This window comes from Oryctolagus cuniculus, chromosome 2, assembly GCF_051225735.1.
Source record: "Oryctolagus cuniculus isolate XC-2025 breed Fujian yellow rabbit chromosome 2, ASM5122573v1, whole genome shotgun sequence".
NCBI classification, from domain to species: Eukaryota; Metazoa; Chordata; class Mammalia; order Lagomorpha; family Leporidae; genus Oryctolagus; species Oryctolagus cuniculus.
Window position 1 is genome coordinate 134,565,357 of NC_142868.1, and position 16,889 is coordinate 134,582,245.

Consider the following 16,889-nt stretch of genomic DNA (forward strand, 5'->3'; position numbering starts at 1 on the left):
ATCACAAATTCCTAAGATTATTATACATAAACATTGGCATAATCATATGAAACACAATCAAAATTTCTTACCATCCGTGCCACTAGTAGGAGTGATCTGTTGAACTGAGGATGATGAAGCAAACCTGACAGGAGGTTTGGGTACCTTTTGGGTTCTGGGCTCTGGAATTTCATGGCCATCATCTTTAGCATTAATAAAAATCTCAGATGAGAACATGGTCTTTTCTGGACTTTCTGTAGTTATCTGAGTGACGGCATCAGATGATATTTTTCCAGAAAAAGGGGTCTTACTCTCCTCTAGAAATCTGAACAAAAGAAAGGACATAGCAGGTGATATCCTTGGCTTATTAAGAATAAAAATCTCAAGGACTATTCAAGTAACTACAAGGAATATATTGTGGACATATGAATCTCAAATGTTAAGAAATATCCATGGGATCCCTGATTTTGTTACATATTAAATACAATGCACTCACGAATGTGCTTACTTTTATTTTGAAACCTACTTTTAGTTTTAATTTAGAATTCCTTTGTTTAGCTCAGGAAATAGTACATTTCAGTTGAAAATATACTCATTTTCTTTTAAAGCACTAGATGTTACTATAAATTAGGCAACTGTGTTAAGTGTATAGAGTATACAAAAACAAACAAAATATGCAGAGCCTTCCCTCAGGAGTTCCTAAATCAGTGGGGAACCACAATTTCTCAAGGTTACAGTTATGTGTGAAGGTTACAGAATTCATATTAGAGTGGAATAAAAAAATGATTGAATAAATAGAGAAATTTTGCTCAAGAATTCCAAATAACATTTCTAGATACCTCTCACCAAAGGTGGTAAAGCTTAATCTCCTCCTTCCCTGAATAGGGGTCAGACATGGTGAATTTCAGACTAGAGTATAAAAAGGGAGAAACAGCCACTTCACAGTGAAGGCACACAGCAAACTGCCTCAGCCTAGTGATTACATCATACAATCCCTGTATTGTCTGAGAAAGGAGAACTTCACTTCTGTGATGTTCTTTCCTAAAACCTGAAACTACAGTCTAATCATGAGAAAACACCAGCCAAATCCCAACTGAGATACTATAGGTCCACAAAATATGAAAGGACTGTTATAGACCACAATTGTCTCAGTCTATTTGGCTGCTGTAACAAAACACGACTGACTGAGTGGCTTATAAAAAAAATTTTTTTTATTTCTCATGGCCTTGGAGGCTGAGAAGTTTAAGATCAAGGCAGTGGCAGATTTGCAATCTGGTGCAAGCCTGCTTTTAGTTCATAGATGGTACTTTCTCAGTACATCTTCACTTGGCAGAAGGGACTAGCTAGCCCTCTGGGGACTCTTAGAAGAGCACTAGTTCTGGGGCCTGCATTGTGGCAACGCTGTCATTCCATATGGACACCAGTTCAAGTCCCAGCTGCTCCAATTCCAATCCAGCTCCCTGCTAATGCGCCTGGGAAAGTCATGAAGATGGCCCAAGTGCTTAGGCTCCTACATTCACATGGAAGACCTGGGTGAAGGGCCTGCCTCCTGGCTTGGGCCTGGCCCATCTCTGCCTGTTAAAGCCATTTGGGGGGTGAACCAGTGGATGGAAGACAGCTCTCCCCCACCTTCCACCTCACTGATAATTCTGCCTTTCAAACAAATCAATCAATCTTGTGCCATGGTAGGTTAAGCTGCTGCCTACAGTGCCAACATCCCATATAGGGACTAGTTCAAATCCCAGCTGCTCCACTTCTGATCCAGCTCTGTGCTAATGGCCTGGGAAAAGCAGCAGAAGATGGCCCAAGTCTGTGAGCTCCTCTCACCCACATGGGAAACCTGGAAGAAGCTCCTGGCTCCTGACTTAGGCCTGGCCCAGTACTGGCCGTTAACAGCTGTTTGAGGAATGAACCAGCAGATCAAAGATCTCTCTGTCTCTCCTCTCCTTGTAATTCTTTCAAATAAATAAATAAATCTTTAAAATAAAAAGAGTACTAGGTGGATTCTGAAGAATCCACCTCATGATCTAATCACCTCACAAAGGCCCCACTTTCAAATACCCTAGTGATTAGATGTGAGCCTGAGAATTTTGGAGGGACAGAGAAATTTAGACTATGTAACATTATGTCCCTATACTCCATCTCCAAATTCAAGTCCTTCTTGCAAGCAAAATACATTCATTCTTTCTCAATAGCTCCCAAAGCCTTAACTCATTCCAGGCATCAACTTTAAAGTCTCTGTCCAGAGTGTCACCTAAATATTACTTAAATCAAATTATGGGCAGAACTCAGTGTACAACCCATTCTGAGACAAAATGCTTTCCAAGCTATAAATCAAAATGTGAAATCAAATGTGTTCTGTGCTTCTAAAATATTATGGTAGGACAGGCACAGGATAAACATTCCTGTTCTAAAGGGGACAAATGGAAAAGAAGAAAGGGTTAAACGATCCCAAACAAGTCCATAATCTTAAAACTCAAGAATCATCTTCTTTGACTCAAGGCTGTGCCCTCCGACCCACTGGGGAAGAGGTTCTACTTTTTGGATCCACTATGAGTGGTGGCTGGGTGGTGCTCTGGGTGGCTGTACCCCTACTGTTGTTCTCTGTAGTGGAGTGGAGCTACTTCTTTAATGGCTCTGTGCCAGGGTCACACACTGGCAGCTCTCCTACACTGGAATCAAAGCCTGTTGCCTTGCTGGTAGCTTTGTTCTCCTGGCTCATGTTGCCCTGTGGGAGTTCTCCTAGGTGGCCCTGTCATCCACAGTGGTTTCCTGCCTGGGTTCTGTGGCCGTTTGAGGTATCTACACCTCCGCAGCATTGCTGAGTGCAGCGCATGCAGTACTGGAGCCATATCTAGCGCACTAAGGGTGACAGCACGAGGGTAACAGGGCCTAGAGGCAGTGTTGAGTAGTAGTAAGCACCAAGGGCCCACTGTTGCCCTTGGTATCTCTTTTGACATTTTTTTGTCCCCATGGCTCTGTAATGAAAGTGACAGTCCAATGATCTCCAAAATGTCTGTGATAGGAATAGCAGTCTTCATAAGCTCCAAATGCCTTTGGGATCATTCTTCAGTTGTCTCGATGACCAGCACCTGGCTGATCCATCCTAATCTTCTCAACACATACCTGGCCATACCACCACTGAACAGTGTAATCTCTCCGAATATACTTCTGCATTTTTTACAAATGGATGGGCTGAAAGCTTTCCAAATCTTCACTTTTTGCTTCCTTTTGCATTAAAGTTTCATCTTTAAATAATTTCTCTTTTCTCACATTATATTATCACCATTTAAGATAAGTCACACCATCAACACTTTGCTTAGAAATTTCTTCAGCTAACTACACGATTTCATCATGTACAAGTTCTACCTTCCACAAAACACCAGTATATGAACACAGTGCAGCCAAGTTCTTCAACACTCCATAACAAGGAATGCCTTTCCTCTACTTTCCAATAACAGCTTCTCCATTTCTGTGGGAGACTTCATAATGGCCTTTATTGTGCAGCTTTTTAATCACTTATGTTATCTCTAAGAAGACTGAGGTTTTCTCTATAGTTTTTGTCCTGAATTCACTAGAATTGTCCTTAATGGTTTGTTCACAGGAATGTAGGCCTTTGCTAGCATGCACCTGAAATTTCTTCCTGCTTTGACCCTTAATCTAGTTCCAAAGCCACTTTCACATTTTTAGGTATTTGTTTCAGCAATAAATTCACTGCTTGTTATCAATTTTTGTCTTAGTCCACTTGGGCTGCTATGTGAAAACATTAAGGACTGGGTGACTTATTAAAAAACAGCTATCTATTTCTCATAGTTTTGGAGTAAGTTATGCAAGCCCAAGATCAAGGTGGTGGATATTTGGTTGCCTGCCTTCTGGTTCAGATGAGGCCTTCCTGAAATGTCATCATATGGCAGAAGTGAGAATTCTTTGAAGGGTACTAATTCCATTTATGAGGGTTCTGTTCTCATGACCTAATCACCTCCTAAATTATTCCCCTTTCAAATACCATCACACTAAGGATTAAAGTCAACATGTGGATTTTAGGAGGACACAGACATTCAGACCACTGCAAAAACTAACTAAATGGAATATAATATACTGGTTTCTGTCCTAGGACAAGAAAAGGATGTTAATGGAAAAACTGGCAAAACCCAAACACTGAAAATTAGTTAATAGTACTATTTAAATGTTGGTTTGTTAATTTCGACAAGTATACTATGGTAATGTAAGATGTTAACAACAGAAGAAGCTTGGATAGGGTTATAAGGAAATCTATCATGTTTTGATCTTTTCTATAAATCTAAAATTATTCCAAAATTTTAAATTATTCAAATTTTGGGGATAAAATTTTAAAAAGAAAACAGGTGTTTGCAGTTGCCACCATACTACCATCACTAACCCCAAACTTCCTCCACCTTACCAATTTGCAGCCAAAGGAGAAAGGCAATGAGTAAGAAGTCTATATCACGGCTTTTACAAAGCAAATGGTCTGCCAATCTACTGGTGGAAAAGGACACAGGAAGCCACTAATTTAAAAAGTTGTTCATAAGTGTGCACCCTCCACCACAGAGGTACAAAAACCTACCTTATCATTATAGACCAGGTACTGTAGCACTCCGATTTTAGTTCCCTGACTCTCTGATTAGCAAACTCCCCTTCCAGAAATTGGTAGTAGACATTACTCAGAAATTCAAAACAGACCTGTGTTTCTAGAGTGTACCTATTGGGGCTTAGCAGGAGGCAAATGAAGCTATCTGGCTGGTCTTTTTAAAGAAATCCACCTGTGTGCTATCCAAGCTAAATGTGTAACAATTCCACCAAAAAACATCCAGTTAGCACATCACATACAAGAAGAATGTGCTTAGCAATCTGCTAGGATGGGAAACAATTCATTTTCAAAATAACAATGGGGCAGGCAGGTATCCTAGCAGTTAGGATGTCTCTTAGGATACCCATGTCCCACACTGGAATACCTGGGTTTGATGCTCAGCTCTCGCTGCTGACTACAGCTCCTGTTAATGCAGTGATGACTCAAGTAAGTGTGTTTCTGCCACAAATGGGAGATTTGGATTAAGTCTCCACTGCCAGCCTTGACTCTGGCCCAGCCCACGCTATTGAGGGGATTTTGAGAATAAGTCAGTAGAAGGAAACATGCTTTTTCTCTTTCTCTTCCCCCACCCTCCCACCGCCTCTCTCATTCTGCCTCTCAAATAAGTAAAATTTTTAAAAATTAATTTTCTAGGCCGGCGCCGCGGCTCACTAGGCTAATCCTCCGCCTTGCGGCGCCGGCACACCGGGTTCTAGTCCCAGTTGGGGCGCCGGATTCTGTCCCGGTTGCCCCTCTTCCAGGCCAGCTCTCTGCTGTGGCCAGGGAGTGCAGTGGAGGATGGCCCAAGTCCTTTGGCCCTGCACCAATAGGAGACCAGGAGAAGCACCTGGCTCCTGCCATCGGATCAGCGCAGTGCGCCGGCCGCAGCGCGCCAGCTGTGGCGGCCATTGGAGGGTGAACCAACGGTAAAAGGAAGACCTTTCTCTCTGTCTCTCTCTCTCACTGTCCACTCTGCCTGTCAAAAAAATAAAAATAAAAAAATTTTAAAAATTAATTTTCTTTTTCACATTACTGGTAGTGTTTAATGTTAGACATTTCCCCCCATGGGTTCAAAAGGAACCTAACTATATGACTACAAGTGGAAGAAAAGGACTGAGAAATCAGGCATTGACAATGTTTTTCTATTTTCATTTGTGTATAAATTTTTGACATAAAGGAAGGGATATAAAGCATTAATGAAAGTGAAAATAATCAGCAAACAATTGTCAGCAGTTCAACTTTGTAGCAATTTTAAACAAACATCTGAAATTGTTACGGGCAATGCTAGTATTTGGATGTTTTTTTTAAAAAAAAAACAATTTCTGGCCGGCGCCGCGGCTCACTAGGCTAATCCTCCGCCTAGCGGCGCCGGCACACCGGGTTCTAGTCCCGGTCGGGGCACCGGATTCTGTCCCGGTTGCCCCTCTTCCAGGCCAGCTCTCTGCTGTGGCCAGGGAGTGCAGTGGAGGATGGCCCAGGTGCTTGGGCCCTGCACCCCATGGGAGACCAGGAAAAGCACCTGGCTCCTGGCTCCTGCCATCGGATCAGCGCGGTGCGCCGGCCGCAGCGCGCCGGCCGTGGCGGCCATTGGAGGGTGAACCAACGGCAAAAGGAAGACCTTTCTCTCTGTCTCTCTCTCTCACTGTCCACTCTGCCTGTCAAAAAAAAAAAAAAATTTCTTATTGTGGAAAGTATATGTAGCATTTTTACTATACAGATTTCATTTATTCATTATATTTTTCTTTTTTTAAAAAAATTTTATTTATTTGAAAGAACAACAGAGAGGGAGAGAGAAGAGAGAGGTCTTTCTATCTATTGGTTCATCCCCTAAAGGGCTGCAACAGCCAGGGGTAGGCCAGGCTGAAGTCAGGAGCCAGAAACTCCCTCCTGGTCTCACACATGGGTGGCAGGGACTTAAGTACTTAAGCTTTCTTCCACGGACATCCCAGGCACATTAGCAAAAAGTCAAATCAGAAGCAAAGCAGATGGGACTCGAACTTGCTCTCCAATATGGGATGTCAGTGTTCTAAGTGGTGGCTGAACCTGCTGTGCTACATCACTGGCTCCTTCACTGTTCTTTTTGTTATAAAATTGTCCTACATGTAAGTACATGTCTTCAGTGCTGTTCATTTAAGTGTGTTATTAAAATATAATAAGCTTCCAAAAAAAGAATATTGGGGGTCAGCGCAGTGGTGCAGCGGGTTAACACCCTGGCCTGAAGTGCCGGGATTCCATATGGGTGCCAGTTCGAGACCCAGCTGCTCCACTTCCGATCCAGCTCTCTGCTGTGGCCTGGGAAAGCAGTAGAAGATGGCCCAAGTCCTTGAGTCCCTGCACCCATGTTGGAGATCTGAAAGAAGCTCCTGGCTTTGGATGGGTGCAGCTCCGGCTGTTGTGGCCAATTGGGGAGTGAACCAGCAGATGGAAGATACCTCTCTCTGCCTCTCCTCTGTGTAACCCTTTCAAATAAGTAAATAAATCTTCATATAAAAATATTGTATTGCATTAGAGTAATATCAAAAATAAAACAAGAATTTTTGACTCTCTATCCTGTGCCTACCGTTCATTAATTGAAAAGGACAATTATGACAGAAGAAAAAACTAGACCAATATCTCTTATGAACAAAATAAAAAATCTTCAACAAAATGTTTAAAAATCAAATAGAGTACATGTGTGCACACTGTGTGCATGTTTACTCTCTATCATTGTAGTGTATGAATTCCTACCAAAGTTCACACCAGGAATGCAAGGTGAGTTAGCATTAAAAAATCAATCAATGTGATTTATCACATCAAAAGAATAAAGATAAAGTGCATATAATCTTATCAATACAAACAGAAAAAGCATCTGATAAAATTCAGTTATTATGCACGGTGAAAACTCCCACAACAGTCAGTTTTTTTGGCTCAGTGGTTAAGTTGCCAGTTGGGACACTTGTATATCATATCAGAGTGCCTGGATAGAGTCCCAGCTCTGCTTCTGACTTTAGCTACCTGCCAGTGTGCCCCCTGAGAAGCAGTGCTAACAGCACAAGTAACTGGGGTCTTGCCAGGTCATACCCATGTAGGACACCTGGACTGAGAGTGCTTGCCTCATGCTTTAGTCTCTGGCAAAGGGCCATGACAGGCATTTGGGGAACAGAATCAGTGAATGGAACTTCTCCCTTTGTCCCTCTGCCCCTGTCTCTCAAACAAACTCACACCAAAAGGAATCTATCAAAACAAAAACACAAAACAAAACAAAAAAAAACTCAGAGAAACTACCACATTTCATAATGAAATGTTGAAAACGTCCTTAGGAGATTAGGAATAAAATAAGGATGCCAACTGTTACCACTTCTATTAACATTTTCTTAAAGGTTTTAAATGGCATTAGCAGGGGCCTGTGCTGTGGCATAGTGGATAAAGCCGCCACCTGCAGTGCCAGCATACTATATGGGCTCCGGTTTGAGGCTCAGCAGCTCCTCTTCCAATCCAGCTCTCTGCTACGGCCTGGGAAAGCAGTAGAAGATGCCTCAAGTCCTTGGACCCTACACCCAAATGGGAGACCTGGAAGAAGCTCATGGCTCCCGGCTTCAGATCGGCACAGCTCCGGCCGTTGCGGCCATTTGGGAAGTAAACCAGCAGATGGAAGACCTTTTTCTCTGTCTCTCCCTCTCACTGTCTGTAACTCTACATCTCAAATAAAATAAAATCTTTAAAAATAAATAAACAAAAAAGTGGCATTAGCAGTAAGGCAAGAAAAAAGAAATAAGAGGTATATGAATTTGAAAAAGTTATTTTTCATACTTAATAATTGTGCTCACAGAAAATTTAAAAGAATCTACACAAATTGCTTAGGATATAGTAAAAATTTTTTTGACAGGCAGAGTTAGACAGTGAGAGAGAGACAGAGAGAAAGGTCTTCCTTCCGTTGGTTTACCCCCCAAAATGGCCACTACGGCCGGCGTGCTGCGCCGATCTGAAGCCAGGAGCCAGGTGCTTCTTCCTGGTCTCCCATGGGGTGCAGGGCCAAAGGACTTGGGCCATCCTCCACTGCCTTCCTGGGCCACAGCAGAGAGCTGGACTGGAAGAGCAGCAACCGGGACAGAACCCGGCGCCCCAGCCAGGACTAAAACCTGGGGTGCCGGCACCGCAGGTGGAGGATTAGCCAAGTGAGCCACGGCACCGGCCAGGATATAGTAAATTTTTTTAAAAAAAGTTTTATTTATTCTAAAGGCAAGATGACAGAAAAAGAGGGGGAGAGATAGAGATCTCCCATTCGTTGGTTCACTTTGCCAATGGGCACAATAGGCAGGGTCAGGCCAGGCCAAAGCCAGGAGACAGGAACCCCATCCAGGTATCCCATATGTGTAGCAGGGGCCCAAACACTTGGGCCATCTACTGTTGCTTTCCCTGCTACATTAGCAGGGAGCCAGACAGGAAGCAGAGCAGATGGGATTTGAATCAGCAGCATTCCCATACGGATGCCAGTGTTGCAAGAGGTGGCTCAACCCACTGCACCACACCATCAGCCCCAGGAAAGAGTAAATTGTTAGAAAAGTTCCCAGATAAAAGATCAAGTTTTTAAAAACTCCTTAGATTTTTCTACATTAGAAAATTTATAAGACTAAAATCTCAAAAATATCACATATGGGTTGGCATGATAGAGTAGAATCTAGCAGAATGCCCAGCTGACTTCCCACAGAATGTTTCCTGAGTGTTGGAGTGAAATGGAAAGTTGGGATAGGTACTGAGCCAAAACAAAAAAGTCAGACTAAAATTTCACATAGTCATAATACTTTAAGAGATGGGGGTGGGGGAGCCCTATGGTAAGCATATATCAAGTCTTTCCCTTAAGACATTTCCAGATTTTGAACCTGTATAAGGCAAGAGGTTTATGCAGCAACTAATACCTGAGGGACAAAACTTTCAGAATTAAAACCCCCCATGCCCTCAGTCAAATGTCAGAAGGGCCATCTCCAAGAAAAAGGCTAAGACAGAAAAACAGTAAAAATCACTTGCAATTTTAGAGTGCTCATGACATGAACTTCCACTTAAGAACTGTAAATACATTTAAGAACTGAAAATACATGGCTGATCTCCTCTCATAACATATGCGATATTCTAAAGCAGTAAGGGCAGAGTCTAAAGAGCTGAACACAAACATTTGCAAGGCTGGATATACTATCTCACAATATTTAATTACTGAAGAATCAAAAAACTGCCAGGCTTAAAGAAAAATTCAGAGAGGCCATAAATTACAACAGTGATTAAAATTTGAAATCATTCACCTAAGCTACAACCAAGCCCTGACACAAACTCCTGAAGTGACTGATTTAATTAGCTACTTAACCTGACAATAGAGAAAAGGATGTATGCTCTCTGGTGTAAAGTAATATCCTCAGACTGTATAATCCTTTTGTTGACAATGTCTAGCACTTAATCAAAAACTATAAAACTTATGGGCCGGCGCCATGGCTCAACAGGCTAATCCTCTGCCTGCAGCGCCAGCACACCAGGTTCTAGTCCCAGTTGGGGTGCCGGATTCTGTCCCGGTTGCTCCTCTTCCTGTCTAGCTCTCTGCTGTGGCCAGGGAGTGCAGTGGAGGATGGCCCAAGTCCTTGGGCCCTGCACCCCATGGGAGACCAGGAGAAGCACCTGGCTCCTGGCTTTGGATCAGCACAGTGCGCCGGCCACAGTGCACAGGCCACAGAGGCCACTGGGGGATGAACCAACGGTAAAAGGAAGACCTTTCTCTCTGTCTCTCTCTCTCACTGTCCACTCTGCCTGTCAAAAATAAATAAATAAATAAATAAATGATATTCATTCATAGGGTACATTCATATAAACAAATGTAATTTTATTTCTAGGAGAGGAAATTTTGAAGAAATAATTTAAGGACTTACAATATAAGAAGTTTCCAGAACAAATGACATACCTTAATCTACTGATACATTAATACACTGAGTTAAGAATCTCAGTGATGGGGCCAGCACTGTGGCTCAGTCGGTTAAAGCCATGGCCTGCAGCATTGGCATCACATATGGGCACAGGTTCAAGACCTGGCTGCTCCACTTCTGATCCAGTTTCCTGCTACTGCATCTAGAAAAGCAGCAGAAGATGGCCCAACTCTTTGGGCCCCTACACCCATGTGGGAGACCAGGAAGAAGCTCCTGGCTTTGGATTGGCCCAGCTCCAGCCATTGCGGCTATTTAGGGAGTGAACCAGTGGATCGAAGATCCCTCTCTCTCTAACTCTGCCTTTAAAATCAATAAGTAAAACTTAAACAAACAAAAAAACAGAAAGTAGTAAAAGGACAGAGGGGTGGATGTGCAGCACAGTGGTTTAAACTGCCCACATCCAGTATCAAGAGTGTCTGGTTCAAGTCCTGGTTATTCAACTTTCAATCCAACTCCCTGCTAATGGGCACTCTGGGAGACGGCAGATGACTGCTCAAGTACCTGGGTCCCTGCCACTCACATGGAAGATCCATACTGAGTTCTAGGCTCCTGGCTGTTGTAGGCATTTGGGGAGTGGACCAGTATGTGGAAGAGCTCTCTCCATCTATTTTTTTTTTCTCTCTCTGCTTTTCAAATAAAATGTAAATAATGTTTTAAAAAGAAGGTAAAAGGGTTGAAAAAGATATACCAAACATTAAGCTTCCTATTTTCCTTCCTTTTTTTATTCTCCCTTTCCTGAACAATTCAATATTAACCATTAGGTAGGAATATCAAGGTGACCACCTGTAGGGGATGGGTTGACAAGGGCCCAGAACAAGGGATCAGAACCTCACAGGGTGAGGAGGGTGCCCACGTAAAGAGCACCCTAGCACAGAGTATCAAAATGCAAGCAGGGCAAAGAGAAGATCTCTGTGCAGTTGTGGCCTACTGAACAATATCAAAGCCAAATATCAGAGGATGAGGAAGGTTTCCATTAAAAGACCAGCCCAGCTTGCCATGTGGAGTCAAAAACACAAACAGAATGAGAACAGTGTCTGCACAAGAGTTACCTGACAGAGTGGCAGAACTAGAGCAATGGGAGAAAAATATCTAGAGAGACAGACAGCCGGGGTTGGGAAGTCAGATCTTCTGTGGATGACAAGGCTGTCATAAGAGGGAAGAGGGGCTGGCACTGTGGTGTAGCAGGTAAAGCCGCCGCCTGCAGTGCCAGCATCCCATATGGGCACCGGTTCTAGACTTGGCTGCTCCACTTCCGATCCAGCTCTCTGCTATGGCCTGGGAAAGCAGTGAAGATGGCCTAAGTGCTTGGGTCCCTGCACTTGCGTGGGAGACCCAGAAGAAGCCCCTGTTCCTGGTTTTGGATCAGCGCAGCTCCAGCCATCACAGCCATCTGGGGAGTGAACCAGTGGATGGAAGACCTCTCTCTCTGTCTCTCTCTCTCTTTCTCTGCCTCTGCCTTTCAAATAAAATAAATAAATTATTAAAAAAAAAAAAAAACATAAAGAGGTAATTTAGACCAGTGGGGTAAGTTACTGATCACACAAGGTGAGAGGCGCATCTTCCATTCAGGGTAAAGGGAAGCATTCTGATCTGGGATATTACAACTACAGTCAGGAGCATGTCCCTAAGGGGTAGCCTGAACAGAATGAGGGCATTTGAGCAGAGCGGAGGCCTGATGTGAAGTGTCAAATACTTCTAAGCAGAATGAGGAAGACAGCCACATGAAGGGCAGTCCAGCATGGGGATTCAGAGCCTAGGTACAATGGGGAAGGTATCCACATGGGGATGCTGAGTATTTTGATGGGGGGATGGTATCCATGTTGTAGAGTGCTCTAGCACGGAGTCTTATCAAAGCTCACGCAGAGTGAGAAGGGTATCCACACAAGGGAGTACCCTGGTGAAGAATGTAAATCCAAATAGTGAGTGAGGATCATCCTAGCTGGGAAGAGATTTGCAGCAGACAAGAGATTAGTTATACAATGGGAAATTGATCAAATAAGTAAATACAGTATATTGGGTACAGAATTTACAATATAACTTACAAATACAAAAAGAAAAATGTAAACAATCTAAATCAGAATTGCATATATCAATATGAGCTTATGGTGATATATACACACATATATAAAATTTCCAGAGTAAAATAATACTTACCAAAAAACAACAAAAAAAAAAGAAAAATACTGATACAACAACTTGAATGGCTCACAAGGTCATTATGCTGAATAAAAAATCAATCAGAAATGTTACATGTTATTCAGATGACTGATTTCCAGAGGCTAATGGTAAAGAGGGTTGAAGGTGAGTATGGCTATAAAGAGGAAAGCACAAGAGAATTTCTTCACAGAGACACAACACTTTCGTATCTAGAATATGATGATGATTACATAAAATTATATAAGGGTACTTCAAAAAGTTTCTGGAAAATGTAATTAAAAGGTTTTTATAAATGCAAAAAGTTTTGAAATCCATGTATACCTTTATCATAATGTGCATTTTATATGAACTTTTGAAGCCCTCTCATGTGCATGCCTCAAAAGTTTGTTAAAGAAGTTTATCTGGGGCCAGTGTTGTGGTATAGCGGGTTAAGCTGCCACCTATGACACCCGCATCCCATATGGGTGCAGTTCAAGTCCCAGCTGCTCTACTTCAGATCCAGTTCTCTGCTAATGGCCTGGGAAGAGCAGCAGAGATGGCCCCAAGTGTTTGAGTTCCTGCAATCCACGTGGGAGACCTGGCTCCTGGCTTCAGCTTGGCCCAGCACCAGTCACTGTGGCCATCTGGGGAGTGAACCGGCAGATGGACATATCTGTGTGTGTGTGTGTGTGTGTGTGTGTGTGTGTGTGTAACTCTGATTTTCAAATAAATAAACCTTTTTTTGTAAAAAAAAAAAAAAAAAAAAAAAAAGGTATTTAATCTGCAATAAAAACTCCAGGCCAAGATGTTGTCACTGATGAATTATGTAAGAAATAACATCTAAGCAAGAAATAACACCACTCTTGTGTAACTCTCCTGGATGTTCTACTTCCAATTCAGCTTCCTGATAACGTGCCTGGGAAGGTAGAAGATGGCTGGACTGCTTTGGGTTCCTGCCACTCCTGTGGGATTCCAGGATGAAGTTCCTGGCTCCTGGCTTTGGCCTGGCCCAGATCCAACTGTTGAGGCCAGTTAGGGAGTGAACCAGTAGTCAGAAGAACTCCCCCTCTGCCTTTCCAATAATTAAAAAATATTTTAAGATTTATTTATTTATTTGAAAGTCAGAGTTAGAGAGAGATATGGAGAAACAGAGAGAGAGAATGAGAGAGGGAGAGGGAGACAGATCTTCCATCAGCTGGTTCACACACTAAATGTCCACAGCAGCTAGGGCTGGGCCAGGCTGAAGCCAGGAGCCATTAAAACATTTTTAAAAATAAAGCACCTGGACCATTTTCCATTGCTTTCTCAGGTGCATTTAGCAGGGAGCTGTATAAGAGGAGGAGCAGCCAGGACTTAAACTGGCACACTTTAACCAAATGACCATGGTTAACATCACTAGTAATTCATATAAAACATAATGTGCTCCCTGACGTGACATCTTGAAAATGCATAACCTCAATCTAATCTTGAAATAGTATCAAGGCAAAGTAAAAGTGAAGGATTTTCTCCAAAATAACTGATCAGCATTACCTAAAGTGTATTGGTTATAAAAGACAAGGAGAAACAGAAACTGTCACAGATCAGAAGAGACAAAAGAGAATGGAAACTAAAATCAAAGGATGGATCTGAAACAGAAATGGTTCATTTGTAGAAAAAAAAACACCTGGTGAAATTACAAATCAGTCTATATTTCAGTTACAGTTTGTTTTTTAAATCTGAAAGTAAGAGTGACAGAGAAGGGGACAGAGGGAGAGGGAAAGACAGATATCTTCCATCCACTGCTTCACTCCCCAAATGCCTGCAATAGCCAGGGTTGGGTCAGGACAAAAGCCAGGAGTCAGGAAATCCATCTGGGTCTACCACATACATGGGCAGCAGGAACCCAAGTACTTGGGTCATCATCCACTGTTTTCCCAGGTGTATCAGCAGAGAGCTGAGTGAGAAGAGTGGCCAGAATTCCAAGCGGTACTCTGATATGGGATGTCAGCATTACAAGTGGTGGCTTAACCCATTGCACCACACCAACCCCTATTAACAGTTTATATCAAGAATAACTTACTAGTTTTTAAAGTATATTATAGTTATGGTATTTACAGTAAGATGTTGACAGAAGGGAATCTTCAGTAAAGGGAATATGGGTCACTCTACACTATTCTCTTTGTGATCTCTACCCTCCCAGTATTCTTCCCTTGTGTAACTTCAAGCCTTGAGTATGAGTTGCATATAGAGATTTATTTCTAGTGAAGAGACTGCAGCCAAGATAATGAGATGTCACTTTCAAGGTTAGGTTGCAAGAACAACTGTGGCTTTGTCTTCGGCACCCTCTCTTGCTCACTCTTTGGAAAGCTTAGATGTCATTTTATGAGTTGCCTTATACTAGCAATAGACAATGTCTGGGCACATGAGTAACTCTGGAAGTACATCCTCTAAGCTGAGTCCTGAGATGAGACCACATTTACAGCCAATACCTAGTTTGTAACCTTGTGAGAGAACCTGAACCAGAAACACTCAGCTAAGCTACCATGAATTTCTGACCTATGAAACTTTGGGAATGTTTATTACTTTAAGGGGCTACATTTCAGAGTGATATGTTACACAGCTACATACAACTTACACAGAACTTCTTTGTACTATTTCTGCAACTGTTCTGTAAGTCTATAATTAATCCAAAAAATTTTTTAAAAGTTTAAAAATATTCTATACATCATCCTACTTACATATATGGTTTATGCACACATATAAGTATGCATGGTTTTAAAAAAATTTTATACAAAAATCAACAATCTTTTTGAAATGACCTTTCTGAACTTTTTGAATGTATGTAGGCGTATGTGTATATAGGTTGAATTACCTATGGCCTCTGTAGTCAAACTTAGGTTCAAATGCCAGCTCTAACACAATAGCCATGGGACCTTAGGCAAAACATTTAATTTCTCTGTCAGGTTTTAAAAACTGCAAATTGGAGCCAACATTATGGCATTATGCCACTGCCTGCAATGCTGGCATCCCATATTGGAGTGCTGACTCCACTGCTTTAGATCCACCTCCCTGGGAAGGCAGTGAATGATGGTCCTACTACCCACCTGGGAGACCCAGAAGGAGTTCCTGGCTCGTGTTTTAGTCTGGCCTAGTACTGATCAGTGCAGGCATTTGGGGAGTGAACCAGCAGATGGAAGATCTCTGTCTCTCTCTGACTTTCAAATAAACGTTTAAAAAACAATATACAAATTGAGGTAATACTATCCATTCTGATGACTATACTAGGCATAAAATGATATAAGCATTCACTACAATGCCTAGCATTTAGTACCTTCTGAACAAATGGCACTATCATTACTTAATATTTACAATCACCTCTTATTTTCTCATTCACAAATTTATCTGATTTTGAAGGAACTCAGTGCTAATAACTTAGCATTTAAACTTTGAAGAGTTTAAATATTATATAGAAATTTTTCAATCTTTTACTTTCTAAATATTTTTAAGACAGTATTAGCACTGATCTCCATATTGCCCTAATATTTATAACACAGAAACCAGATATAGACCTTGTTTTTCTCATCCCAATCCAATTCTCAATCACTAAGCTTTATAGCTATAAGGGATCTTTCCCAACTTTCCTTCCACCATTTCCCTCATATTAGCGCCAAATACATTATCATGGCTGGAAGAAGAGTTGGATGCCATTTGCAAGATCCCTGGAGACAGTACTGTGTAGGGAAGCAAAAAGTTCTTGCTGGGGCCGGCGCTGTAGTGTAGCGGGTAAAGCCGCTGCCTGCAGTGCTGGCATCCCGCATGATCACCGGTTTGAGTCCTGATTGTTCTACTTCCTATCTAGCTCTCTGCTATGGCCTGGGAAAGCAGTGGAAGATGGCCCAAGTCCTTGGGCCCCTGCATCTGTGTGGAGACCCAGAGGAAGCTCCTGGCTCCCGGCTTTAGATAGACACAGCTCTGGCCATTGTGGCCAATTGGGGAGTGAACCAGCGGATGAAGACCTCTCTTTCTTTGCCTCTCCTCTCTCTGCTGTGTAACTCTGACTTTCAAATAAAATAAATAAATCTTGCTTTGGGGGCCTGTGCTGTGACCAAGTAGGCTAAATCTATGCCTGCAGCACTGGCATCCCAAATGGCCCCTGGTTATGTTCTAGCTGCTCCTCTTCCGATTGAGCTCTCTGCGTATGGCTTGGGAAAGCAGAAGACAGCCCAAGTGCTTGGGTCCCTGCACCAGTGAGGGAAACCAGAAGA

General features: G+C 42.4%; 1 protein-coding gene across 13 annotated transcripts in view; it reads right to left on the reverse strand.

Annotated features, from left to right (window-relative positions):
* Positions 1-16,889, reverse strand: part of ALMS1 (ALMS1 centrosome and basal body associated protein) — a 171,111-nt gene that overhangs the window by 70,569 nt on the left and 83,653 nt on the right. For all 13 annotated transcript variants that reach the window (XR_016230267.1, XR_016230269.1, XR_016230270.1 and 10 more), the window contains one exon: positions 72-304. Coding sequence is in view for 8 of the 13 variants with exons in the window: in XM_089327538.1 (XP_089183664.1) it covers positions 72-304 (233 nt within the window). In the remaining 5 variants the exon portion in view is untranslated. The remainder of the gene's footprint in view (positions 1-71; positions 305-16,889) is intronic.